This window comes from Lampris incognitus, chromosome 2 (assembly GCF_029633865.1).
Source record: "Lampris incognitus isolate fLamInc1 chromosome 2, fLamInc1.hap2, whole genome shotgun sequence".
In the NCBI taxonomy this organism is placed as follows: Eukaryota; Metazoa; Chordata; class Actinopteri; order Lampriformes; family Lampridae; genus Lampris; species Lampris incognitus.
The window spans coordinates 47,441,883-47,457,171 of record NC_079212.1 but is presented as its reverse complement, the minus strand read 5'-3'; the positions used below and the strand labels follow the sequence as shown (position 1 = coordinate 47,457,171).

Sequence of the window (15,289 nt, the reverse complement as noted above, 5' to 3'; positions counted from 1 at the left end):
CAAATATGACATGCTTTCAAACTATGCCTCGCTTGCAACAATTAACAATAGTGCATGAATTTGCACAAGTACATGCCATTTCCTTCAAACCTGCATTGAAAAAAGATCATCAGAAACATTGACAGTTCTGCCATTAAACTCATAAGACCCATGAAACCTCAAGTCTTCTCCACATGTCTTGCTTCGTATGATGAACATGCTACCACCATCACATAAGCGTAGGTAGGGCTGTTCCAGGATGTGGGTTCCGTCACCTTCGATCTATTGTTGCGAAGATTAGCAGCCACCTGCTGTACATGAGGGCTTGTGATGCAAATCAAACCTTACTTCAGAGACAAACCCTTGTTTATCTGGCCTTCACGCTGTCAGCCTGCGGTCAATATAGTATCTCTCACATAATATCTTCTGAGCTGTTGATAACACAGGATGTTGTGTAACGTGTTTTCTGCAGGTGAACTATACTGTCAGTGTGGAGATCGGTAGCAGCGCATCTTATGTCTAGTAAGTTTTATTTGTCCTTCTCAACTTCGGATAGCTCATTTTGTTTGCGCAGCGTAGCAGCGTTCTGCAGAAACTTGGTGTTTCCAAATCATTTCATTGCAATCTTCATGTTTTATGCAACGCATTTTCAACAATTTTCCCACGACCCAAGTCATGAACAGCTTCCGTATGGGGAAGAACGGAGTCAGACATAAATTACAGACAAGAATAGAGGAAGTTTCCCTTTTACAGAGCTCTGGCCGTGTTCATGTCTTATAGGACTGTGACCACAGTTGACAGACGACGGTTCACTGTTACATTCGAAACCATTTCTGTTTGTGTTTTTTCAGCGCCTTCTGCACCATGCCCAGCATTAAAGTGCACAACATAGTGGTGTTTATGCAGTAAGTGTATCTTGACTGTTCTACATCTTCCCACCCCCCCCCCCCACCAACTGTCTTATTCATCTCACATTACCTTCTTCTCTTCTTATTGGGCTACACCTAATTGAAAGTTGATGTGTGGCTTTGTCGTCGGTATGGTTAACTAGAACGACCACGGTGGTCATTTTGACCATTTTGGATTTTCAAAGTTTAATAACTTTGTGGAAAAAAAAGATACGGACCTGCCGCTCCCCAAATTCTCCTAAAACTGCATATATTTGCATTAAAATGAGTATTAGATCAATTGCAAAAAAAACCCAGTTATGATAAGATCTACCTAAAATGACCATGAGTGGTCAAAATGACCGCATGTAATTTGCACGTCATCGTGCGCGTCATGTGACTATTTATGAAGCGTGTTCGTGGCGTCATTTCCTTCGTGAAGTTTGTTGCTCTGTCCTAGAAATACACTAGCGCCCTCCAGTGCAGAGAAATAGTCTTCACTTGATTTTTGATTATGTCTAACATGTCTGGTTACAGACGCACCATGACTACCACCGAGGCGCTGCAGTATTTACAGGCGTTGGACAGCGGCCATTTTAAATTGTTTGGAAAAATAGTATTAAAGTTGTTAAAATGTTAATTTTGGTGTCAGTTTCATAACAGACATACTAACATATGCAATGCATTAATATCTCAACTGGGTATTTTGAGTTTAAGAACTGGAACAACTTACTAGAACCTACTAGAACTAGACCGCCCACGGTCGTTCTAGTACTTTTTAAGTTCCGGTCGTTTTTTGGGACTGTTTCAACATTTATTTTCAGTTCTTTTTTTACATTTCACGTTTTCTAGGCTATTCAAGTTCGACCATAGCTCTCTGAAGTTTAAATTGTTTAAAAATAGTATTAAAGTTGTTAAAATGTTAATTTTGGTGTCAGTTTCTTAACAGACATACTAACATATATAATGCATTAATTTCTCAATTGGGTATTTATCTTGACAGAACATAGTTTAAAAACCGGAGGTCATTTTGACTGCCCATGGTCGTTTTAGGTAGGAGGGAAATCCCGGTTGTTCTAGTGTTAAGAAACCCCAAGAACCGGCTGCCTCCCAGTCGTTACTGTATATGTGAAACGGCTACCCACAATGAACACGCATATGCAGTTGTGTACGGGGAGAGCTTCTGTATTTGTTTCAAGTCTGTTTCTGATTGTCTTGTTTGACCTCCAGGACCTCGGTGAAAACCTCCTACATGGTGCGAATGGCCCAGAACAGTCTAGAAGCCTATCGCTACATAGACTGTGGCACAAACACCACTTACTTGAACCACCAGCCAGTCAGGCAACGCTCGCACCACACCCCAACCCACTGGCGGGCCATGCCTTCACACCCCCCTCTTCTACGAGCGTAACGGTCCAGGGAGGGCCAATGACAAGAGCTCGTCTCCAGAGCATGGGATTCATCATGTCACTGGCGTAGGTGGGAACTGTTCGACTTCCTTCATCCCCTGTCAGGATGAATCCTGGGATTGATTTTTGCCTTCGCTGATGCAGACATTTACCACCATCAACTTCTTACCTTTACTGTTGCACGTTTAACCATGATGAGTAAGGACCAGGACACACGAAAGTTCATTGCCAATTCACCGATGTTTCCTTTTTCCAGGAGACCCGATAAGTAAACTCAAGTCATTGTCGGCCATTACACTGGGTTGTTGTGAGGCTATCTTACCTATCCAGTATTTGGGTGTAGCCAGGTTAAACTCAACAGCCACTTTTCCTTATTAGCCCCAAGCAGAGCTTATTATTGCTTTAGAGGGCAATGTTCTTAGCAAAATTTGTCAGCATAATAGCTCCGCTGACCAAATTGTCTCAGCATAAAGGACTAGAAATATGTTCTTCTTGGGGAAAGGGGGCTGAGGTGGTAAATGAGTTGTCTGTAGCTTCACTGTTTGCCTTTGCTGCTGCTGAGACCAGGCCAAACAATGCAGAAAGCTCCTTTCTTTGCAGGCAGTGGCTAGCTAGCATTCCCGCTTGACAAAGTTGTGCAAGGAATGGTAATTTTTGCTCAGGCGTTTTATTGTTGCTAAATGTTTCTGTCTGTTTACTGCTGTTCCTGTCCCTGTTCTCTGTGACCATCAGGGCGGCGTTATCGTGCATTAGCTTGTATAGCAGAGAGAACTTGGTTTGTGACGCCTCGGCAGACTCTGGCTACCAATAATGGAAATTTTGAAAAGGGAGACAAGACTGGTTTGCTGTTTTAGATTTGGGATTGGCTATAGAAACGAGAAGTTGCAATTTTTTACTTTTTTGCTCGGTGTGTAACTATTTTTTGCAGTTGAAAATGGTGTTTTGGGGTTTGCACTGTTTTTGGACATTTTTAAATGAGGGATTAAGTTGTAACCTTTTTGAAGCGTCTCGTTACACTGCTTTTCAAAAAGCCTGCACAGCTCCATCATTTTAAATTCAGGGTCTAAATCCATAGTGTACTTGTTTTTCAATATTTATTAAATTATAGAAATGCAGTAATGCAAATCTGTACTCCTGACCTACAAAACTCCCACATTTCCAAAGAGGGAAATCACTCCAAACTTGACATTTACAGTCGAGCTACTTAACGGGACCACCGTGACCGTGGCCCCCAGACATTAGCCCCCTAACTTACCTTGTGTTGTGCGCTCTTGAGCAACTTGTGTATTCTGTCCATCATCTCATCAGCATATCAGATGGATGACTGGTTTTTAAACAGTTTGAAAGAAAATGAAGCACAGCCGACAGAGTAACTCCAACCATGAACTGTGTGTGTGTGTGGGGGGGGGGGCAGACTCGAGCTTTACTTCATTATGATATTGTTGCACTGTTACTTCACTCTGATAAATTGAAATACTTCTTTAATGAGCACATGTGACCATACATTGATGTAATTGTCAATGATCTGGGTCGTCTGCAGTGTTTATCGATCAATAATCTATAAACAAGCTAGAAAAGGTTGAAATTTGAAAAAAAAATTTTTTAAAGGGATTTTGCTTAACATTGTTACATTTATACTTTATGCCAATTTTAAATGATTTTTTTGGAAGAATGTTTATTTTCCTGTATTAAAAAAAGATGTCTATAAATAAGTGATTAATAAAATTAATATAATGTCTTCAGCCGTTCATCTTGTTGTTCATCACCTGCCGACAGTTTTTCTAATGAAACGTTGCTTTTCATTATAATGATGGTTGAGCCCGGACACACTCTTGGTACAACAGTATTTCAGTTTAATAATATTCTTCATTTGTGCATACAAAATATCAGGTATGATAATTTCCTTTATGAACAAACGTTTCTCTTTTATTTCTCTTACACTCGTCTTATAGCTGCTTGTGAGAAAATATATTACTACATAATACAGAGACCAACAAGAACACACAACCTACTGCATGTATAACATATATATATATATTTATATATTTACTGGTGCAATACAAGTCCTGAAGTTCTATGGTTTATGAAGGAAGTCAACACTTAATAAATGCGGAGTACAAATACACAAAGCAAAACAACAAAAATGGCAAACATAGCGCGAGATAAACACGTTATTAATGCAGGAGTGCTCCGTCTTTGGTGAAGTACTCCGGTCCTTCGGCTGTGATCTGACCTGTGCGTGTGTGTGTGTGTGTGTGTGTGTGTGTGTGTGTGTAGGTGGCATCACTTTCAACAGAGTGAACTTATTATACTCAACTAAATGAGAATTTCACCCTTAATTCACTAAGAAGCGAGTCCACCTCCGGTCTGACCACACCCGTACGGCGGAGGGACGGCCTGGCCCGGCCTGGGAGGCCAACGTTGATGTGGTTTGCTGAGGTTTCAAACCAAGAGTCAGCCTGTTGACGGATGACTGCAGCTTCTACATGTGAGATGGTGAATGACTGAAAGCCTGGCTGTATTTCATGGCAGCTGTGTGGAAAAACACTCGTAAGTCCATCCTCTCACATTTTTTCCTCACTTTCGAGACGACATTTCCGGAAAATCCCACAAGTGAACGTGACAATACCCTGTTATCAACACTACCACTTCTTACACGTTTCCCTCAACGGTCTCTGCACACCACTAACCTTTACCCACACACACGCGTGCATGTGCACGCGTCACACATGCACGCACCCACATGCATGCACACATACAGACGCATGCACGCATGCATGCATGCACGCACACATGCACACACTACCTCACCTTGTACTCGGTTGTGTCATTAAAGTCAGAAACTTTACATTCATGTTTACTTTCATGAAAACGACGCGTCTCTGCCCCACTGTGAAGCTCCGGTAACCCAGGTGGACCGTGTGATTGTCAGCAACGAGGAGCACTAACGTAAAGAAGACATCAACCGTATTTACACCGATAATACTTTGGCAGGACTGACAGCGAAGCCACCGTGAAACGTTATTGATCAGGTAAAGTCACAACCTGACCAGCGACACCTCTGCATTGGTACTGACAGATCAACAAAATTACAGGGCTTGGGATACTAAAAATGAGGCTGTCTGTAGCAATACAAATATAAACACCTGTGATATATCATGAAGGCTGTTGACGTCTGGAAAGTCTCATCAGGGCCACACAGTGCAAGAAATGTTGATCTGTGCAGTTATTTTATACAATTCTCTGAAGAGCAATACACGAAGATGACGTCAGCTATATCTATCTACCTTTATTTAAACAGGCAGGCTGGAGGAAGACATAGGACAGCCTGAAGACTGTCATGTCTTCCACGCCTCCTGGTCCTGGAAAGGAGTCGTGATACTACAGACAACACGACCGTCCTCTTATCTCTTGTTTGACGTGTGCTGACTGTCTGTGTAAATAGTGCTTTATTGGATTTTAACAGTGGAACAGAAGCTGGCAGCCCCCCTCAGCCCCGCAGCAGCCAGCCCCTTATGACGTAGAGGAGAAGGCTGGGGGCAGACCAGGACGGAGAGGAAGAAAAGACCAAACGACCAAAGACAAACAAGTTTGTAGTTGCCTTTAACAGCGTTACTTCCATAGTCACTATGCACGACAGTAAGAAAACCTTCATCCCACAAAACAAAAAATAAATGGGTTAAAGAGCATCTTACTGCGATGACGCATTTGAAAAAACATGGCCATTGATGTAAATGGTGCTAATCACCATGTGATGTATGCTATTTTTCTTGTCTGTTCTGATGTTTGACCTCCCCCCCCTCCCTTGCTCTCTCGCTCTCTGTCTCCCTCTATCGGCGGTGGGCCAGCATGACTTTGTTGATGAAGTTGACGATGGCCGTGGCGGGTTGTTCGGGGTCCACCTCGGCAAACAGGTGGCACACGTTCTCTGCCAAGCTGCCGGGCTTCTTGGCCACAAAACCAAACACCCTGCAGGCAGAAGGGAGAGAGAGAGAGAGAGAGAGAGAGAGAGAGAGAGAGAGAGAGAGAGAGAGAGAGAGAGAGAGAACGAGAGAGAGAGAGAGAGAGAACGAGAGAGAGCGAGCACAAGCGAGCGAGTGAGAGTGAGAGTAAGCATGAGAGAGAGCGAGCACAAGAGACAGTGAGAGAGTGAGCACGAGAGAGTGAGAGAGAGAGTGACAGAGCGAAAGAGAGAGCACGAGCGAGAGAGTGAGAGAGAGAATGAGCATGAGAGAGAGCAAGCACAAGAGACAGTGAGAGAGTGAGCATGAGATAGTGACAGAGAGTGAGAGAGAGCGAGAGAGAGAGCAAGAGAGAGAATGAGATAGTGAGAGAGAGAGAAAGAAAGAGAGCAAGAGGGAGTTACAAGGAAGGAAATGATTGGGGAAAGGGGGTGACGGGGGCTGAGGGGGTGGCGTTGGGGGTGAGCAGGTGGAGGGTGAGAACAATACGAGTGGAAAGAGGGGAGAGTTTGGTGGGAGCTTTGGGAGGAAATGACACACCAGATTCACGCCAGCATCAAGTGCTAAACGCAGGGCGGTGTAACCACACAGCAGCAGCAGCACTGGCTTCACCACACAGGAGGATTAGAGTCAAGTGGGATGTGGGGCGACACGGAGGCTGACCGCTGTTATTAAATCACGTGTCTGGTTATGATTCTGCCGAGGCTCGGATGCAATACGAGGCCATGCACGAGCTTAATACCATTAACTTCTCAGCCACAGGCAAGTCAGTACATCTACAAAGACACAAATAAAGATTTCCGCTCACATGCAAACCCACATCCCTCCAACACACACTTCACTCACTCTCTCAGTCTCACACCAGACCGCACACACAAGCACTTACTTAACACCGGAGTGGTCTGAGTTAGTCCACCTGAAGCAGAGAGAGATACAGAGACCGGACTCAGACACGTGCAAGGCAGCTGCAGCTGCAGGACGAGCTCACGTACAGACGCAGCATCAGCTGCAGCCAACATGCCCCCCCCCCGCACCACTCCCACACAATGCCCAACCTTTTTTTTACTTCTTCTGTCTTTGCAAATACTCTACAAAACACACACACATACTTAGACCAGCAAATACACTCACAGCAAAACAAACGCAGCACCCATGCAACAGCGAAAAGCGGCGCATGATCACGGATGCAACGGACGGACGGATGATTTCTGCTGAAGTACGTGGTGACATGCTAGCTACACGTTCATGTATTCAGGGTTAGGTTTGCTGTTTCCCCTGCCCGGGCCTACCTCCTGTCCTTAGGGTCGATGCTGCTGAACGTTACGCTGCTCACTGGGTAGTGTCTCCTGAAGAACACCCTGCAGAAAGATGGACAGGGCAACAGACAAGAGGACGTATTAGTGCAAAAAAGAGAAACAGGCCTCCCTTCAAATATCATGAGTTTCCCAGCTCTGGAACCAGAACTGGCACTCTGTTGTCATTACAGTACGACTGTAACAGTATATATCATGTCATATCATGTAATATGTAATATTATAATTCCATTATAATTCTGTTATCCTCTTTCAGTGTTGTGTTGTGTAAATTGTGTAAACGCAACCTCCATCGCGCGTCGTCTGTCTTGGGAGAGAGATCCCTCCCGGATAGCACCCGGATGTGGGCCACTTCAGGCAACGATGGCCTTCTTCTGGCCCTGACAAAATGGATGTGAGCCTGAAGTGGCCCACATGTATCATAGCAAATATTGCCCAAATGTGCCAAATCAAATGTGGGCCTTTTTTGGCAAAGATGCGGTTCTCTCAGCAACATGTGATCTGGATGTGACCCTGAAGTGCCCCCGTGTGGTAAATGGTGAATATGGCCCAAATACCACAAAACAAACCATCAATCCACGCGGTATGTGGGCCGGATGAAGTGTCGGGTGTGGGACGGGTGCTGGCCACAGCAATTTTGCTATCTGGGCTCCTCTGCTGCTCTCCCTGAGGTTTCTTCCTACTTTCCCTACCTGTTAAAGGTTCCTGGGGGCGGGGGGTGTTCCTTACCCGATGTGAGGGTCTAAGGACAGGATGTTGTGTTGCTGTTGCCCCTTGAGGCAAATCTGTAATTTGTGATATTGGGCTACACAAATAAAACTAACTTGACTTCCCTGACACCAGTTGTGTGACTGTGTGCTTGCGCTCGTGTCAGTTATCACTATATTTTTTTGGTCAAACAAACAGAAGAGATAAGATGTCAATTCCTCTGTGCGGCGCTGTCAGCCCGCTGGGTTGACATTTTCCTTAAAACTGACAGAGGCGATGTTCCAGCGCTGGAGGTTTTTCTAACAGTTTAGATGCTGCGACTCAAAGCGCGACTACGGTCACTGTGGTACCGTCACTGACACGGTCCTGCCAGTTTTTCTTTTCTCTAGTCGGAGAGCTGGGAGGTTTCTCTTACCTGCGCTGGCTGTCTGTCAGTGTGATGCCCTGGGACGTCACCTTGAACTGGACCACTGTCGCAGCTGGACGCAGGTTCCGACCCAAAGTAGCATCTGTTGCCTTGGCGATGGCCTGAGGGCCCGTCAGAGACTCCGTCTCCACAGAGTTCAGGTACAGGACATTACAGGCTGAAAAAGAGTCGGGGCATGGACCCATTAAATACTGGCGAGGTCTGGCCATCCATCCATCCATCCATCCATCCATCCATCCATCCATCCATCCATCCATCCATCCATCCATCCACCCATCCATCCATCCATCCATCCATCCATCCATCCATCTATCCGCCCATCCATCCATCCATCCATTCATCAATTATCCAACCGCTTATCCTGCTCTCAGGGTCGCGGGACCGCTGGAGCCTCCCAGCAGTCATTGGGCAGCAGGCGGGGAGTCACCCTGGACAGGCCGTCACACACACACACACACACACACACACACACACACACACACACACACACATTCATACCTAGGGGCAATTTAGTATGTCCGATTCATCTGACCTACATGTCTTTGGACTCTGGGAAGAAACCGGAGCACCTGGAGGAAATCCATGCAGACACAGGGAGAAAATGCAAACTCCACGCAGAGGACGACCTGGGCCGACCCCCGAGGTTGGACTACCACAGGGCTCGAACCCAGGATTCTGGTCAACTAAAACCAGTGGTTTTCAAACTATGTGGGTATGCCCTCCAGCAGCTCCTCCTGGGGTGTTCCCAGGCCAGATTGGCTGTGCCTGGTAAACCTCCAAAGGAAGGCACCCAGGAGGCATCCTGATCAGATGCCCTAACCACCTCAACTGGCTCCTTTCGACGCGAAGGAGCAGCGGCTCTACTTCGAGCTCTCTCTGGATATCCGAGCTCCTCACCCTATCTCTAAGGCTGAGTCCAGACACCCTACGGAGCAAACTCATTTCAGCTGCTGGTATCCGCGATCTCACCCTTTCGGTCACTACCCAAAGCTCATGACCATAGGTGAGCGTTGGAACGAAGAATGACTGGTAAATTGAGAGCTTTGCCTTCCGGCTCAGCTCCCTCTTCACCACAACGGTCCAGTACAACGTCCACATGACTGCTGATGCTGCACCAATCCGCCTGTCAATCTCCCGCTCCATCCTACCCTCACTCGTGAACAAGACCCCAAGATACTTGAACTCCTTCACTTGAGGCAACAGCTCATCCACTATTTGTGCTGAGATTTAAATTGATAACCGGCTGTAGAGGAGCTGACTTGTTCTCATCTAAACAGTGTGACTTTGGAACAAAAGGTCCACAGGGAAGGTGAAATGGTCTGAACACAGCAGAACAGCTAAACTTGAGTCAGTTCAACACCATGTGAAGTGATGGTTCACTCACCTGCCCCTTGTTTCAGCAGGTCGGCAGCGGTGCTCATGTTACTGGCCGGCTGAACCTCCTGGACCTCTCCGATCAGCTCTGACAGCATGGAGATAAGAGACCCAAAAAAAAATAAAATAAAATATATATATATATTTAGAGCGATAAAAGCAAGTGTCCTGCATCTCACAGTGTGAATCCTATCATTGGCATCCTTTAACTTAAAGGGCTGTGTTTAGAAAACGTGCTCCCTGCATTTCAGATTGGTTAAAAACTCTTTAAAAGATTTTACATATCAGGGATGATTTCAAAATGACTTATGCATGTTATCATGGGACGGTATGCTGGAAGAAAATAAGCAGTGTCCAGAGATACAGACCTTTCTCTGGGATCTTCAGGGCACAAGGCAACGAGATGGGCGTGATGGAGTGCTGGTAGACTAATGCCGACAGACTCCCTGCGGAACACCGGTAAACGAGAGATGAGAGGGGTTCACATTTCCCTCTCACATTTTTCCTTTTAACATCAAGGAAACAGCAAGAATTCATACCGGAGGACGCTACTCCCCATTCATCCCACCTCTAAATATATATTCCACGTGAAATTAACCCTCTTCTTTCCGAAGACGGAGCAACAGAAAGCTTTGAAAGGGCGTCCGGGTAGTGTAGCAGTCTATTCCGTTGCCTACCAACATGGGGATCGCCGGTTTGAACTGCCGGCTTGGTCAGGCGTCCCTATACACATAATGGGCCATGTCTGCGGGCGGGAAGCCAGATGTGGTTATGTGTCCTGGTCACTGCACTAGTGCCTCTTCTGGTCAGTCGGGGCGCCTGTTCAGGGGGGAGGGGGAACTGGGAGGAATAGCGTGATCCTCCCACGCGCTACGTCCCCCTGGTGAAACTCCTCACTGTCAGGTGAAAAGAAGCAGCTGGTGACTCCACATGTATGGGAGGAGGCATGTGGTAGTCTGCAGCCCTCCCCGGATCGGCAGAGGGAGTGGAGCAGCGACCGCAACGGCTCGGAAGAGTGGAGTAATTGGCCAACTACAGTTTGGGAGAAAAAGGGGGAACCCCCCCCCCCCTCCCAAAAAAAATCTTTGAAAGGACAATGTCCGTTGTTGGATATGATGCAAAGTGATGGCTACCTGGAAAAGGTTTTCCCTGAAAACCAGAAAAAGAAGCAACCTTTGAGGCCCCGCTTACCAAAGTAGGGCTCATTCTGACATCCTTTAATCTTGACTCCCCGAGGGCCGGTCTCTATCAGAAAATGTCTCACCAGCTGCTCCAGGGGGTCACCCGCTGTGATGGACAGGAGACAGATAACGTTACCGAGGTGGAGACATGGCCTACCGAGCAGACACCGGCAGAATAACTGTCACGTCACACAGCCAGACTACACCGACTTCACTGACGTAGAGTTGTGGTTAAAAAAGAAAGCAGCCATGTGAGCGAGGCATGTTGGCCCAACTTGAAAAAACACATTACACTATGACTGATGTACAGCGTCACTGCAAAAACCCACTGGGTAAAAAGTTGAGAAAAAAATATATAATGTAATACAGAAGGTACTATGAACGACAAAAAAAAGAGTTCATACCTTTGCTGTTGTGGTTGTTGACATTAGGAGGAGGAGTTGCCACCTTCAGGGCCAAGCCGTAGGCCCCCTGGAAGGAGTTACTGTCCCGGATCAAGAAGGCCCCTGGCTCTTTTTCCTTCAAAGCTGCAATTGCTGCACCCAAATAAATTCAAGACTTGAAAATTCATCCTCCGTATGTACAGTATTTGCTGATATATGTGTGCTTTTGTCATAACTTCTGGTCATGGTAAAGACTACTAATGATAAGAGTGAGAATATATGTGATAAGCGTTGCACTGTGTATGACAGATACAGAACAACTGCATGATTCATAGTCTCGGTACATGTAAGTATTCGGTGCAACAATCAAAAGTTGAAATAACTTTGGTTCTTGGATACAAACCTTGGTCTCTGGAGATTCCAGGCTTGTACCAGAACCTCGAGCTGTCCTGGACAAATTTCACACTGACCCGGTTGGTGTTGTCCGACTCAACAGATGTCCCTCCCTCAGTATGACCAGCAGGGGGCGACATTTCCCCCACTGTAGGAGAGAAGGTGACGTGGTGCTGCTGCTGAGTGGCATTGGAGGGAGGCACGTGGCCCACAGCTGGTCTCAGAGTCCCCGCCCCACCATTGGGGGACCCTGGCTGGCGACGTTTCTCTGGCAGAGGAGGCTGGGGATGGGGATGAGGGACGGACACGGTGGAGTAGTTGGAATAGGAGGAAGGGTGGAGATGGGGGGCGTTAGCAGGGCAACAGCCTGCCGAGGTGGGAAAGGTGGATTGGAAGTGTCTCTCGGCTGTCTCCAGAGAAGGCGCGCAGGGCTTGTCGGCGTGTCCAACAGCGCTGGGCTCCGTATAAGGATACTGGTGATGTGGTGGTCCATGTTGCTGACTGTAGTTCAGATGGTGGGGGTCTAACCCACTCAACATCAATCTCCTACTTAAAGTAGCGAAGCCAGGAACTGGGGATTCAGAGGCAGTGGACCCCTCCATACTAGTGGGTTGGGGCTGGGGTGAGGAGAGTGACCCTGGGGTGGGAGATACGGGGGGAGGTGAGGTTTCGGGGATAGTGCCAGTGGGTTTGAGGACATCCACGACAGATTCCCTTGACTGAGACACTCCGTTGACCTTGACAGGTGCTGGGGCCGGTCCTGGAGAGCCGGGCATCTGGGTCTCGGTCCGCGGCTGAGACGTTTCCTGTGTAACACAGGGGGTCAGTGCAGCAGTCTCTGAAGGATGGGGTGTTTGGAGGGTGCGGGCACCAGGCTGGGCATGTGTAACGGATGTAGGCGATGCTGGAGTTATGGAAGAAGGGGCTGGGCATTGAGTGCTTTCCTGGTTAGCTGGGGAGATGGGGTTAGGCGGAGAAGGGGTAGTGTCCTGGTTCTGTGTGGACGGAGCTGAAGCTGTGGTTGAACTGAAGTGGTTATGTTGCGTGGCTGAGGGCGGGTCTGTGGGTACAGTGCAGTGATTGGTGGGTTCAACGTGAGCAGTTGTGGTCACTGCATGTGAGTGTGTGTCTTTGGCGGCCCCAGCTGGCAGCGAGGGGTCTGTGATTTGTGTTTGTGTATGGGTTTGCTGGGGGTCTTGGCTTTTATTACAATGTAATGGTCTGTCCTGTGGCTTGGCAGCATCGTAGTCATTGCTGATGATGTCAGTGGTCCGGATCTGATACTCCCTTCCTCCTAGACTGGGACTAAAACAGACAAAGAAAGGTGTTAAAGCGTTCAGGTAGCCCCTCTCATGATGAGCGTTACACGTCTATTGTAGGGACATGCATCTCACGCTTAAGAGGAAACCCTAATAGGAACACACCTGCTCAGTCCAGTCATGGATGAGGGGGAGCGGGCGGGTTTCCGCTGCAGTTTTGCGCAAAATAGAAGCAATTTTTTTTTAAAAAGTCGACAAAACACAATAGGTTGTTTGCATATGACGTCACGATCTACAGATGGAGGGCAGGAAGTGATTTTCTACATAGGAAGCACTATCACAATTCACAAACTTTCGAAATGCCTATGTTCGGCGTCATTAACTGAGAAACCACAAGGAGTTTTTACTGAGTACCAAAAATTGTTGTTCATGAGGGGGGAAAAATGCAAGAAATGGCTTAAGAACCATCGCCTGTGGTTGGATAACGCGCGTGTGTGCAGTGACCACTCTTCATCACATAAGAATCATGTCCAACAGATCTTACTTCCTGTTTACACCTTTCTCTCATAATACCGTCTAAACTAGCTCCATCTCGCCCATCCTGCTGTTCACTTCCTGCCCTCCATCTGAAGCTCGCGCGTCATCACAATCACGTGACCGCAAACAAGCTCTTGCGAATGGTCTGTGTTTCCGCTGAGTGATGTTATGTGATAGTCTCCAAGACTATCGCGATAGTCTCCGAGACCTGTATGTGCTGGCATGGGGATTTTGACTGCATGCACCGCAAGAGCCGTGGTAGTGTTTAATCAAAGGCGACGAGGGCATGTGATGCATGCAACGACGGAAAGGTAAACGCCTTATACCTGCCAGCGGCCACATATCAGGGATTCATGGGAGGTCACTGTCTGCAGTGATTTTACAGAGGGCCATCCATCCATCCATCCATCCATCCATCCATCCATCCATCCATCCATCCATCCATCCATCCATCCATCCATTATCCAAACCGCTTATCCCAACTGGGGTCGTGGGATGCTGGAGCCAAACCCGGCAGTCATTAGGCGGCAGGCGGGGAGACACCCTGTACAGGCTGCCAGGCCATCACAGGGCCAAAACACACACACACACACCTAAGGACAATTCAGTATGGCCAAGTCACCTGACCTACATGTCTTTGGACTGTGGGAGGAAACCAGAGCCCCCGGAGGAAACCCACACAGACACGGGGAGAACATGCAAACTCCACACAGAGGACGAACTGGGACGACCCACCAAGATTGCACTACCCCAGGGCTCAAACCCAGGACCTTCTTGCTGTGAGGCGACCGCGCTAACCACTGTGTCACTGTGCTGCCTTTACAGAGGTCCAGTGGATCCAAAACGTCAGAATAACCTGCTTAACATTGGATGACTGATGCAGCAACAGGACCCCTCGTGGCGCCTGACGTTTCACGTCCGAAGGAGCCCGTTCCACCCGAGGAGCACATAGTCACCTCTCTTTATAAGGTGCCTTGCCATATCTGACGGCCCATTATTCTGAAACCCCAATAGTCTGACTAATGTCCCCTTGGACTGAAAGCCCATTTGTCTGACAGCCCGTTATCCTGAAAACAAAAGCCCACGGCTATGAAAATACACGCTCTCCATTGTGAATCACTGATCTGAACTGGCCTCGAGATAAATACGGGAGTGTTGATATTTCTGGTGAAGCAGAGATGACATTCTCAAAAGGGATTTTAACTTAACACCTCCTATTCACGTGAATTGGTGGTAAATGGTATCTTCCCTTAAGCACGTCAAAATACACTAAGCTATTGTAGTGAACTCACGGGGCAGCCGGGAACCGCCGCAGCCGGGACACGAACCCGGGTCGCCCAAACCACGAGCGACTATGTTAACCAGTCAATTAAAGGGCCCCTAAAGGGTCCCGACATGCGCTCCTGTGTCGAAGTGTCCTCGAGCAAGACACCGAACCCTTAACTGCTCCGGGTGAGCAGGTTGGCGCCTTGCACGG

General features: G+C 47.6%; 2 protein-coding genes across 3 annotated transcripts in view; one reads left to right on the top strand and one right to left on the bottom strand.

Moving 5' to 3' along the window:
* tmem106c (transmembrane protein 106C) overlaps positions 1-4,013 on the top strand; it is a 28,309-nt gene extending 24,296 nt beyond the window's left edge. Inside the window, exons 6-8 of one of the 2 annotated variants that reach the window (XM_056273668.1) lie at positions 452-501; positions 831-884; positions 2,097-4,013. In XM_056273668.1, the coding sequence (XP_056129643.1) occupies positions 452-501; positions 831-884; positions 2,097-2,277 (285 nt within the window). In that variant the 3' untranslated portion in view covers positions 2,278-4,013. The remainder of the gene's footprint in view (positions 1-451; positions 502-830; positions 885-2,096) is intronic. The other variant, XM_056273669.1, reaches the window with a different exon arrangement.
* A 94-nt stretch (positions 4,014-4,107) lies between these two features.
* Positions 4,108-15,289, bottom strand: part of LOC130106686 (tensin-2-like) — a 29,173-nt gene continuing 17,991 nt past the window's right edge. Inside the window, 9 exon segments of the mRNA XM_056272890.1 lie at positions 4,108-6,244; positions 7,124-7,153; positions 7,527-7,595; positions 8,674-8,842; positions 10,070-10,147; positions 10,428-10,505; positions 11,251-11,346; positions 11,645-11,776; positions 12,027-13,321. Coding sequence (XP_056128865.1) covers positions 6,106-6,244; positions 7,124-7,153; positions 7,527-7,595; positions 8,674-8,842; positions 10,070-10,147; positions 10,428-10,505; positions 11,251-11,346; positions 11,645-11,776; positions 12,027-13,321 — 2,086 coding nt within the window. The 3' untranslated portion in view covers positions 4,108-6,105.